The 12175-nt window shown below is 40.5% G+C and overlaps 1 protein-coding gene across 1 annotated transcript in view; it reads right to left on the minus strand.

Annotated features, from left to right (window-relative positions):
• EFCAB5 (EF-hand calcium binding domain 5) overlaps positions 1-12175 on the minus strand; it is a 165155-nt gene that overhangs the window by 102011 nt on the left and 50969 nt on the right. Inside the window, exons 5-6 of the mRNA XM_003277076.2 lie at positions 4987-5143; positions 1973-2021 (exon numbers count right to left, since the gene is read on the minus strand). Coding sequence (XP_003277124.1) covers positions 1973-2021; positions 4987-5143 — 206 coding nt within the window. The remainder of the gene's footprint in view (positions 1-1972; positions 2022-4986; positions 5144-12175) is intronic.

A 12175-nucleotide genomic window follows, 5' to 3' on the forward strand; every position in this document is an offset into this window, starting at 1 on the left:
CGGCCACCCATCGTCTGGGAAGTGGGGAGCGCCTCTGCCCGGCCGCCCCGTCTGGGAAGTGAGGAGCGCCTCTGCCCGGCCACCCATCGTCTGGGAAGTGAGGAGCGCCTCTGCCCGGCCGCCCCGTCTGGGAAGTGAGGAGCGCCTCTGCCCGGCCACCCTGTCCGGGAAGAAGTGAGGAGCGCCTCTGCCCGGCCGCCCCGTCTGGGAAGTGAGCGCCTCTGCCCGGCCGCCCCGTCCGTCCGGGAAGAAGTGAGGAGCGCCTCTGCCCGGCCACCCCGTCTGGGATGTGGGGAGCGCCTCTGCCCGACCGCCCCGTCTGGGAGGTATACCACGGAGGCCAGAAGCAATCTGGGGGCTGGACGTGGTGGCTCACGCCTGTGGTCCCGGCACTCTGAGGGGCCGAGGCGGGTTGATCACTTCGGGCTAGGAGTTCGAGACCAGTCTGGCCAACATGGCGAAACATATGAAAAATACAACAGACAAACCAACCAACCAACTCAGTGACAACAAAACAGGTCTATCCTGGAGTCATACTCTAATTTTTCCTATTTTCCTCCCTTTCTGATCCTTTCTCCCACTTTCTTTTTCTTCCTCTTCCTTCTCCTTCTTCTTCAAATAGAGGATTGAGTTATTATCACTGATCCATATAAAGTCCCTCTCTCATTTATTTTGATTCCCACTCCCCATTTCTATTCCCCGTCTTCCCATGTGCAACCTTCCTAATATGTTTGATACGCATCTTTTTGTTTGTATGTATTTTTAGAAAATGTTTATTGTTTTTGTGTGCAAAAAAAATTAATAAAAAAATATATAAATTGTATCTGAATTCGAATACAACACACCTGTGTCAGTCTGCATTTCTGGGAATTCTATGTATATATATTCATTTTGCCCTATTCCAAAATGTCAAAAACAAATAAAATGGTCAATTGTATATAATTTTACTTTTCTTATATCTAAAGGTACATTATAAGTAGGTAGAAATGTCTGACTACTCTATTATGTCTTCTAGCGAAGTTGTAACAAAGCATTTATATATTGAAATACAGTGCATATAATTTTCTTTCTTTCTTCTTTTTTTTTTTTAGAAGGAGTCTCACCCTGTCACCCAGGCTGGAATGCAGTGGTGTGATCTTGGCTCACTGCAACCTCCGCCTCCTAGGTTCAAGTGATTCTCCTGCCTCAGCCTCTCAAGTAACTGAGATTACGGACAACTGCCACCATGCCTGGCTAATTTTTGTATTTTAGTAGAGACAGTCTTTCACTATGTTGGCCAGGCTGGTCTCAAACTCCTGACCTTAAGTGATCCGCCCATTTCGGGCTCCCAATGTGCTGGGATTACAGGCGTGAGCCACTGTGCCCGGCCTCTGAAGAAGTCTTAATCCTAGTATATATAGTAACAGAACTGGATGAGATTATCCAGGGAAATTTATGTAACATGAAAAGGGAACTCAAGAAACAACATTTGAGAAACAGAGAATGACCCCAGGAGGGCTATAGTAAAGGTGTAGGATATAAGAGTGAGTAGAGTCAAGGAAATTCAAACTAAGGAATTTACGGAGGCAGTGTTCAACTCTGGTAAATCTTAGCATGAGCCACCGCGCCTGGCCAGTGCATATAATTTTCTTACGCTTTTACTTTTATTTCTCCTTTATATCACAGTTATGACATCATATCTTTCTTTTAAAATTCTGTGTATGTAAGAAGTATTTTCTAGGAATGTCATAGGATAATAAAAGAGCATTGCAGAGTACTAGTAATAAAATGGACACCAGACTAAAAGGATTGAGAATCACAGATTGCTTTTCTGCTGTTATACATTCTGTATCTGGACAGCATGGAAGAGTCTAATTGCACCTGCAAGAGCTTTGAATAACATCCGTCTCATGTTGAATCTTCATCTGAATTCAGTGTCCCCCACCCAAAAAAGAAATAAAAATAAAAATGTCAGAGTAATAGGCAGACTTACCAAGCTTGAAATCTGGATTTTGAAAGAATTCATGAAGAACATTCTGAATCTGCAAATCAAAAGAGGAAAAAAAGAAAGAAACCATATGCCACTCCTCAGTTACCACATATTTGTTATTTTAGACTAAAAGCCATCTATAGTCTTTCTATTTTAGTATTGGGTGATCTTTCCAACCCAAGGACAGAAATAGTAATAAGTCACATGTACTTTCTACAAGGGGGTCTTCAAAAAGTTCATGGAAAATGTGTATTATGCAAAAAATATGCATGGATTTCAATTTTTTTTGCACCAAAATAAACTTGTCATAACTTGTTGTATCTGAACAAGATCTAGCTTGAAGAATTAAAAAGGATAAGACATCAGTTTGAAAAGAGCCCCTATTAGAGCAACATGAATTCTGCTAAAATTGAAGCAAAAACATTAAATTTATGGTGAAGCTTGGCGGGAAGAATGGTGAAATCACTGGTGTTTTATGAAGCGTTTATGGGGACAATGCTCCAAAGAAATCAGCAGTTTACAAATGGATAATTCATTTTAAGAAAGGATGAAATGATGTTGAAGATAAAGCCCATGGCGCAGACTATCCACACCAATTTGCAAGAAAAAAAATCATCTTACTCATGCCCTTATTGAAGAGGACTAAAAATTAACAGCAGAAGCAATAGCCAACACATAGACATCTCAGTTGGCTCTGCTTACACAATTCTGACTGAAAAATTAAAGTTGAAAAAAATTCCAGTCAATGGGTGCCAAAACCATTGCACCCAGATCAGATGCAGACAAGAACAGAGCTTCAAATGGAAATTTTAAACAAGTGGGATGAAGATCCTGAAGCATTTCTTCCAAGAATTGTACCAGGAGAGGAAACATGGCTTTACCAGTATGATCCTGAAGACAAAGCACAATCAAAGCAACGGTTGGTTACCAAGAGGTGGAAGTGGTCCTGTCAAAGCAAAAGCAGACTGATCAAGAGCAAAGGTCATGGCAACAGTTTTTGGGATGCTCAAGGCATTTTGCTTATTAACTTTCTGGAAGACCAAAGAACAATAACATCTGTTTACTATAAGAGTGTTCTGAGAAACACTAGCTAAAGCTTTAGCAAAAAAAATGCTGGGAAAGCTTCACCAGAGAGTCCTTCTCCACCATAACAATGCTCTTGCTCATTCTTCTCATCAAACAAGGGCAAGCTGGGCACAGTGGCACACACCTGTAGTCCCAGCTACTCAGGAGGCTAAGGTAGAAGAACTATGAGTTTGTGCCAGCCTGGACAAAATAGCAACACCCATCTCCACTAACAAAACAAGAACAATTTTGTGAGAGTTTCAATGAGAAATCATCAGGCATCCACCTTACAGTACTCATTTAGCTCCTTCTGAATTTTTATTTTCCAATCTTAAAAAAAATCATTAAAGGACACCTATTTTTCATCAGTTAATAATGCAAAAAAGACTGCATTGAAATGGTTAAATTCCTAGGACCCTCAGTTCTTTAGGGATGGACTAAATGGCTGGTATCATCACTTACAAGTGTCTTAAACTTGATAGAGCCTCTTTTTATTTATTTATTTGCCATTTAAAAAGTAATGGCAAAAACCACAATTACTTCTGCACCAAGCTAGCATTTGAGACAGGGTTTCACCATGTTGGCCAGGCTGGTCTTGCACTCGTGGGCACAAGAGATCCTTTCTGCCTCAACCTCCCAAAGTGCTGGGATTACAGGCCTGAGCCATGGCGCCCAGCCTGATGGAGCTTATGTTGAGATACAAAGTTTATATTTTTTATTATCTTTTAATTCAATTTTTCCACACACTTTTTGAAGTCTCCTCTTAGAATACTTAAGGGTATATAAAGTTATTTTACACATATATTCTCAATGATTCCCAACCTTTTTGTGTGATTAGGATTTGGATGCTCACAGTGACCCCATTTTGCCCCCTCCAAGGGACATTTCTAGCAACTCTCAGACACGGCATGATGGAGCTAAGGCACTTTTGGCAAGCACTTTGGCCATCCAAAGAATCCTCTATACTTTCTCATTCTTCAGTTACTAAAAATGAAATTTCCAAGTTCTTCTTAGTCCATTTTTAAAAACATTTTATTTTTTAGAGAAGTTTTAAGTGCACAGGAAAATTGAGCACAAAGTACAAAGAGCTCCCCCACCATGTGTGTGCATGCATGTGTGATATATATATCACATATATACATATATTTTTGTTGTTGTTGTTTTGTTTTTAAGAGACAGAGTCCCTCTCTGTTCCCCAGGCTGGAGTGCAGTGGCATGATCATGGCTCAGTGCAGCTTCGACCTCCTGGACTCAAGCAATCCTCCCACCTCAGCCACCCAAGAAGCTGGAACCACAGCCTAGATAATTTTTAATTTCTTCCTAAAAGTAGGGTCTCCCTATATTGGCTAGGCTGGTCTCGAATTCCTGGCCTCAAGAAATCCTCCCACCTAGGCCTCCAAAATGCTGGGATTATAGGTATGAGCCACCACACCCAACCAGATATGTCTTCTGCTAATATTTTCTCCCAGTCTGTGGCTTGTCTTCTTTAATCTGTTTTTAATCATTCACTTTAAACTGAAAATATGCTTAGCATTGTATCTAATGAAAAAGTATTTCCAAATCCATATACACTTAAGAGAAAGCATTTAACTCTCAGAGTACAGTTGTTCTTTAGCACTAAGAGACGGTCTTGCAGGTCTCACAGAAGTAGTCACACGTACAAACGCAAACACAACAAACAAACAAATGAAACATATGTTGGTTTATAATGATGAGTTTGGGAACCTCAGCCAGAGTCAAGATTTTAGAAATCTAGCCAGAATTTTTTTTTTTTTTTGTAATGCTCAAAAGAAATTGAAGGAATCAACACTCACAGACCAGACAGGTCAAGACTTACCTCAGCAATACTGAAAATTTCAAGGGAGGCTTCTAGTATGCTACTCAGTATTCTAGCAATTGCCCTTTTACCACTTACCCCAACTACCTTTCACATATACCCCCAATTTTCTTACCACTGACTTAGGAATCATTCCTTTAGGGTCTAGAATCCATTCATCGAATTGCTCCTGCAGAGCCTGTTTCCGTGTGTTGGCCACCTTGACTTTGATTTTGTCTATGCTTTCTCTTTGTTTTCTATTCTGTTTAACATTCTCCTTCATCTTGGATACTCTGCAGGATGTAGATATAGAAAACATGTTGAATTAATACCCTTGGATTTGGTCCAGATTGGAACACAGGAATTCAGACGCTCTTTGGAAATGTTTGCCTGTCTTTTCTCCATAAAATCTTTGATTCAGGCCTGTAGTGAACCCTTCTTCCACAAGCACTTATTGAATTTGGCATTAATCATAGAGTGCTTTCTACCATTTGACTTTTTATAGAGGTAGGCCTTATTTTACCCAACTAAATACTAGACTTAAGAAGTATTGGTAGGAATGTGAATTAGTACAACCATTGTGGAAAATGGTAGGGAGGTTCCTCAAAAAACTAAAAACAGAATTACTACATGATCCAGCAGTCTCACTTCTGGATATTTACCCAAAACATCTGAAATCAGTTCGTCAAAGAGATGGCTGCACTTCCATGTTCACTGTGACACTATTCACAATAGCCAAGTGATAGAACCAACCTAAGTGTCCTCCAACAGACAAATGGATAGAGGAAATGTGGTTTATAAAACAACAGAGGGGCCAGGTGCAGTGGCTCATGCCTGTAATCCCAGCACTTTGGGAGGCTGAGGCAGGCAGATCACGAGGTCAGAAGATCAAGACCATCCTGGCTAACACGGTGAAACCCCGTCTCTACTAAAAATACAAAAATTAGCTGGGCGTGGTGGCATGCGCCTGTAGTCCCAGCTACTCATGAGGCTGAGGCAGGAGAATGGCGTGAACCCAGGAGGCAGAGCTTGCAGTGAGCTGAGATCACGCCACTGCACTCCAGCCTGGGCAACACAGTGAGACCCTGTCTCAATAAATAAATAAATAAATAAATAAATAAATAAATAAAATGGAATACTATACAGCCTTTAAAAAGAAAGAAATTCTGTCATTTCTGACAGCATGAATGGAATTGGAGAACATTATGCTAAGTGAAAAAAGCTAGGCACAGAAAGACAAATTCCACAAGTTTTCACTTATTTGTGCAACATAAAACAAGCACATAGAAGCACAGAGTAGAATGGTGGTTACAGAGGCTGGGAATGGGGGAAATGGAGATGATTGTCAAAGGGTATAAAATCTCATTTAGACAAGATGAATAAGTTTTAGCGTACATTTCAAAATTGCTGAGAGTAAATTTCAAACGTTCTCACCACAAAAAAAGATATGTATTTGAGGTGATAGATATGCTAATTTGTTTGATTTCATTATTTTACATTGTATTCACAAATTATAACATTATTTGACCTTGCAAATGTATATAATTATAAGATATTGATTTACAACTTAAAAAACAGGTAGTAAAAATAGCTCTAGAAGCTGCTATATATACTGAAAAGGCAAGGTTGGATGCAATAAGGCCTTAGGGTAGTGAGCTTCTCTTTTCCCTGGACATAGAAATCATCTGAAGGGATTGATTTCAGGTGTTGGGAACAGGCCCCCAAATCTGGCCATAAACTGATCCCAAAACTGGCCATAAACAAAATCTCTGCAGCACTGTGACATGTTCATGATGGCCATGATGCTCATGCTGAAGGTTGTGGGTTTACTGGAATGAGGGCAAGGAAACCTGGCCCACCCAGGGCAGAAAACCACTTAAGGCATTCCTAAGCCACAAACAATAGCATGAGCGATCTGTGCCTTAAGGACATGTTCCTGCTGCAGATAACTAGCTAGAGCGACCATCCCTTTGTTTCGGCCCATCCCTTTGTTTCCCATTTTAGTTAATCTATAATCTATAGAAACAATGTTTATCACTGGCTTGCTGTCAATAAATATGTGGATAAAACTCTGTTCGAGGCTCTCAGGTCTGAAGGCTGTGAGCCCCCTGATTTCCCACTCCACACTCTATATTTCTGTGTGTGTGTCTTTAATTCCTCTAGCGCCGCTGGGTAGGATCTCCATGACGGGTCTCGGCAAATGGCGCCCATACATGGGACTGGAACCTGGGTTGAAGCGTCGCCAGAGTGACTGTTGAAGAACGTGGAACTAAGCTGGAGGACACCCGAGTACTCTTAAGCAGTCCCCGTGGTGAGTAAGAAGGGGAGCTTGGAAGCATCAGGGTAACAATGGGACAAGCTTGGGCCCTGGTTCATTCCACCTTGGAACCTTTTCACACTGATAATGAGGAGGAAGGAAAGTATAATGAAGTAACTGAAGAGGTGACAGAGCAGGATTGTTTGCCAGCTAAAGCTAAAGCGGCAAAGGAGGGAGAGGTTTGTCCCTACCCTTCTGCACCCCCTCATTATTTTGAAGAAAAAGAGTGGTCTGATCCTCCAGATCTTTCTTTTCTGGAGGACACTGGGTGAAAAGTAGTTGCCCCAGTGACTGTTCAAGCAGCACCTCGAGTGACTGCTCTCAGTTCTATTCAGGCAGGAATTCAGCAAGCTAGAAGAGAGGATAATTTAGAAGCCTGGCAGGTCTCTGTTAGGATACACCCACCAGATCAACAGGGAAATATTATAGCTACATTTGACCCTTTTCCTTTTAAATTACTCAAAGAATTTAAACAAGCTATTAATCAATATGGAGCAGGTTCTCTTTTTGTAATGAGACTGTTAAAGAATATTGCTGCCTCCAGTCATTTATTGCCAGTGGGGATGATAGGATTACTTCTAGGTAGATCTAGTTTAAATTTAAAGGAGTGCAAGTACATACAGGAGTCACTGATTCAGATTACTATGGGGAAATTCAAATTGTTATATCTACTTCTGTTCCCTGGAAAGCAGAGCCAGGATAGCGTGTAGCACAGCTCCTGATTGTGCCATATGTGGGAATGGGGAAAAATGAAATTAAACGAACAGGAGGATTTGGAAGCACTAATAAACAAGGCAAAGCAGCTTATTGGGTGAATCAAATTACTGATAAACATCCTATAACTATTCAGGGAAAGAAATTTAAAGGTTTGTTAGATACAGGAGCAGACATTTCAATCATTTCTCTACAGCACTGGCCATCCACGTGGCCAATTCAATCCACTCAATTTAACATAGTTGGAGTTGGTAGAGCCCCTGAAGTATATCAAAGTAGTTATATTTTGCATTGTGAAGGTCCCAGTGGACAACTTGCGACTATTCAACCAATTATAACTTCTGTACCTATACATTTTGGGGGGAGAGATTTATTACAACAATGGGGAGCACAAGTTCTAATTCCAGAGCAATGATATAGTCCTCAAAGTCAACATACGATGCATGAAATGGGGTGTGTCCCTGGTGTAGGATTAGGAAAAAATTTGCAAGGTTTGAAGGAACTGCTTCAAGCGGAAAGACAAAGTTCCCACCAAGGTTTAGTATATCATTTTTTATGGCGGCCATTGTTAAGCCTCCAGAACCTATACCTTTACAATGGTTAACAGATAAGCCAATTTGGATAGAACAATGGCCGCTAAGTAAAGAGAAACTGGAGGCTTTGGAGGACTCAGTTACTGAACAATTAGAAAATGGACACATAGCTCCAACATTTTCCCCTTGGAATTCTCCAGTTTTCATAATTAAGAAAAAATCAGGTAAATAGAGAATGTTAACTGACTTAAGAGCCATTAATTCAGTTACACAATCTATGGGGACATTGCAGCCAGGACTGTCTTCTCCTGCTATGATTCCATAAAATTGGACTTTAATAGTCATAGATTTAAAAGACTGTTTTTTACTATTCCCTTAGCTGAGCTAGACTGTGAACAGTTTCCATTTACAATTCCTGTGGTAAACAACCTGCAGCCTGCTAAGCGTTTTCACTGGAAAGTGTTGCCACAAGGCATGTTAAACAGTCCAACAATTTGCCAGACATATGTAGGGCAAGCAATTGAACCTACTCGTAAAAAATTTTCACAGTACTACATTATTCATTATATGGATGATATACTTTGTGCTGCCCCCACTCAAGAAATATTACTCCAATGTTATGATCACTTGCAAAACTCGATTTCTCAGGCCAGTTTAATTATAGCTCCTGACAAAATTCAGACTTATTCCTACTTGACGAATCTTAGTAAATGACCCTACAATAGTGCCACAGAAAGTAACCATATGTAGGGAATCAATTGAAAACATTAAATGACTTTTAAAAATTACTAGGGGACATTAATTGGGTACGGCCTGCTCTAGGCATTCCTACCTATGCCATAAGTAATCTATTTTCTATCCTTAGAGGAGATTCTAGTCTCACTAGCCCTTGGCAATTAACAAAGGAGGCTGAGGCAGAGTTACAGCTGATTGAAAAGCAAGTGCATAAGACTCAAATAAATAGAATAGATCCAGAGAAGGCTCTAGATTTGCTAATATTTTCAACTCAGCATTCACCTACTGGTGTTATTGTTCAAGAGCAAGATCTTGTAGAGCGGCTTTTTCTTCCACATACTAAGTCATGGACTCCGATTCCTTATTTGGATCAAATCACTACTATGATAGGAAATGGGAGAACTCGGATTGTTAAATTATATGGATATGATCCTGGAAAAATTATTGTCGCTCTCACAAAGGCATAAATACAGCAAGCTTTTATACATAGTCTTACTTGGCAAACCTATTTAGCTGACTTTGTGAGTATTCTCGATAATCATTTTCCTAAAAACAAAACTGTTTCAATTTTTGAAATCAACTAATTGGATTCTCCCTAAAATAACTAAATTTAAACCAATTGAAGGTGCTGAGAATGTTTTTACAGATGGGTCTAGTAATGGTAAAGCTTCTTATTCTGGCTCGAAAGGTAAAGTTTTCCAGACACCGTATACTTCAGCTCAAAAAGTGGAGTTTGTAGCTGTAATTGAGGTATTGACTGCTTTTAATATGCCTATTGATGTGATTTCTGATTCTTCATACGTGGTTCATTCCACACAATTAATTGAAAATGCTCAGTTATGATCTCATACCGATGAACAACTGATGACTTTATTTACCCAATTGCAAACAGCAGTTAGGAGTAGAATGCACCCTTTTTACATCACTCACATTAGGGCTCATACACCTCTTCCAGGACCCTTAACTGAAGGGAATCAGATGGCTGATCACCTAGTTGCTACTGCAATATCTAACGCTAGACACTTTCACAATTTAACCCATGTTAAATTGAGCCTTTGGTCTCAAACACAGATATTGCATTACCTGGAAAGAAGCTAAAGCCATTATCCAGCAATGCCCAACTTGCCAAATGGTGCATTCCTCATCTTTCACAGGAGGAGTTAATCCTCAAGGATTGGAGCCTAATTTTATTTGGCAAATGGATGTCCCACATGTTCCCTCATTTGGGAGACTAGCTTATGTACATGTATGTGTGGACACCTTTTCTCACTTCATTTGGGCTACATGCCAATCAGGAGAGTCTTCTGCCTGTGTTAAACATCACCTTTGGCAGTGCCTTGTGGTATGGGCATTCCAGCTTCTATTAAAACAGACAATGCCCCAGTATATACTAGCCAAGCTCTAGTTACATTTTTCTCTATATGGAATATTAAACACATTACTGGTATCCCATATAATTCTCAAGGACAAGCCATAGTGGAAAGAATGAATCTCTCCCTGAAACAGCAATTGCAAAAGCAGAGGGGGGAAAACAGGGACTATGGGACACCACATATGCAACTGAATCTAGCATTATTGACTGTAAATTTTTTTAGCCTGCCTAAAGACCAGATGCTATCAGCAGCCGAACAGCATCTACAGAAACCAGCTGCAAAGACAAAAGCAGAACAACTGGTTTGGTGGAGAGATCCCATAACAAAAAGTTGGGAAATAGGTAAAATAATAACTTGGGGTAGAGGTTATGCTTGTATTTCTCCAGGACCGAGTCAACAGCCAATTTGGGTGCCATGGAGACATCTAAAGCCTTACTAAGAGCCAGATACCCAGGAAGAGGTTTTGGGAAGATCCCAAAGACCCACTGGTTGCAGACATATCAAGACTGATGCTGAGGAAGACTCCAACTGTCACGAGCAATGCCTGTCGAACACAGTCACCTACCTGGGGACAGATCAAGAAGGTGTCACAGATGGCAGAAGAAAAACTGAGGAAAGCGGTATAACCAATCACAATGAGTAATTTAATGATAGCTATGATAGCGGTGATCACCACTGCCATGAGTATTCCTTCAACAAGGGCTGACACAGAGAACAATTATACTTATTGGGCATATTTATCAATCTTGGCTGGCAATAATGCCTGGATGTAATCACTCTATGTCACAGTTACACATGCTTTCTGGTCTCAGTATTTACCAAAATGAATCTACTCCTATAATTGAGGCATACCACCCTCAAAAACCTATTTGTAAACAGAATTGGACCTGGCCAGAGATAATGAATGTACTTGTTTGGGAAGATTGCATTGCAGAACAGGCAGAAGTGCTGCACAACGATTCCTATGGAATCATTATTGATTGGTCCCCTAAGGGGATGTTTACCTTGAATTGCACCTCTCAGTCTGCATGCCACGGCCACACTATGTTCATCTGGTCTAAACAAAATTGTCAGATGGTAGAAATGGTAAGAAGTATGGCAAGAGTTCCTATTATCTGGAAACATGGCCATATAGCGGCACCTCAACCTCAAATGATATGGCCTGCTGTAGGAGCTAAACATAAGGACTTGTGGAAACTATTCATGGCTCTTAATAAGATTAAAATTTGGGAAAGAATAAAAAACATCTAGAAGGACACTCTACAAACTTGTCTTTGGATATTTCAAAATTAAAAGAACAAATATTTAAAGTATCCCAGGCACACCTGACCTTAATGCCAGGAACTGGAATGCTTGAAGGAGCTACAGATGGATTAGCAGCTATTAACCATTAGACTGGACAAAAACACTTGGAAGCTCTGTGATTTCAATGATGATTGTGCTTTTAATCTGTGTTGTTGGTGTTTGTACAGTCTGTAGATGCGGATCCTGACTCCTGAAAGAAGTAGCACACTGTGATAAAGCCACCTTTGCTTTTATAGTCTTGCAAAAACAAAAATGGGGAACATGTTGGGAACAGGACCCCAAATCTGGCCATAAACTGGCCCCAAAACTGGCCATAAACAAAATCTCTGCAGCACTGTGACATGTTCA

This window comes from Nomascus leucogenys, chromosome 19 (assembly GCF_006542625.1).
Source record: "Nomascus leucogenys isolate Asia chromosome 19, Asia_NLE_v1, whole genome shotgun sequence".
Taxonomy (NCBI): Eukaryota; Metazoa; Chordata; class Mammalia; order Primates; family Hylobatidae; genus Nomascus; species Nomascus leucogenys.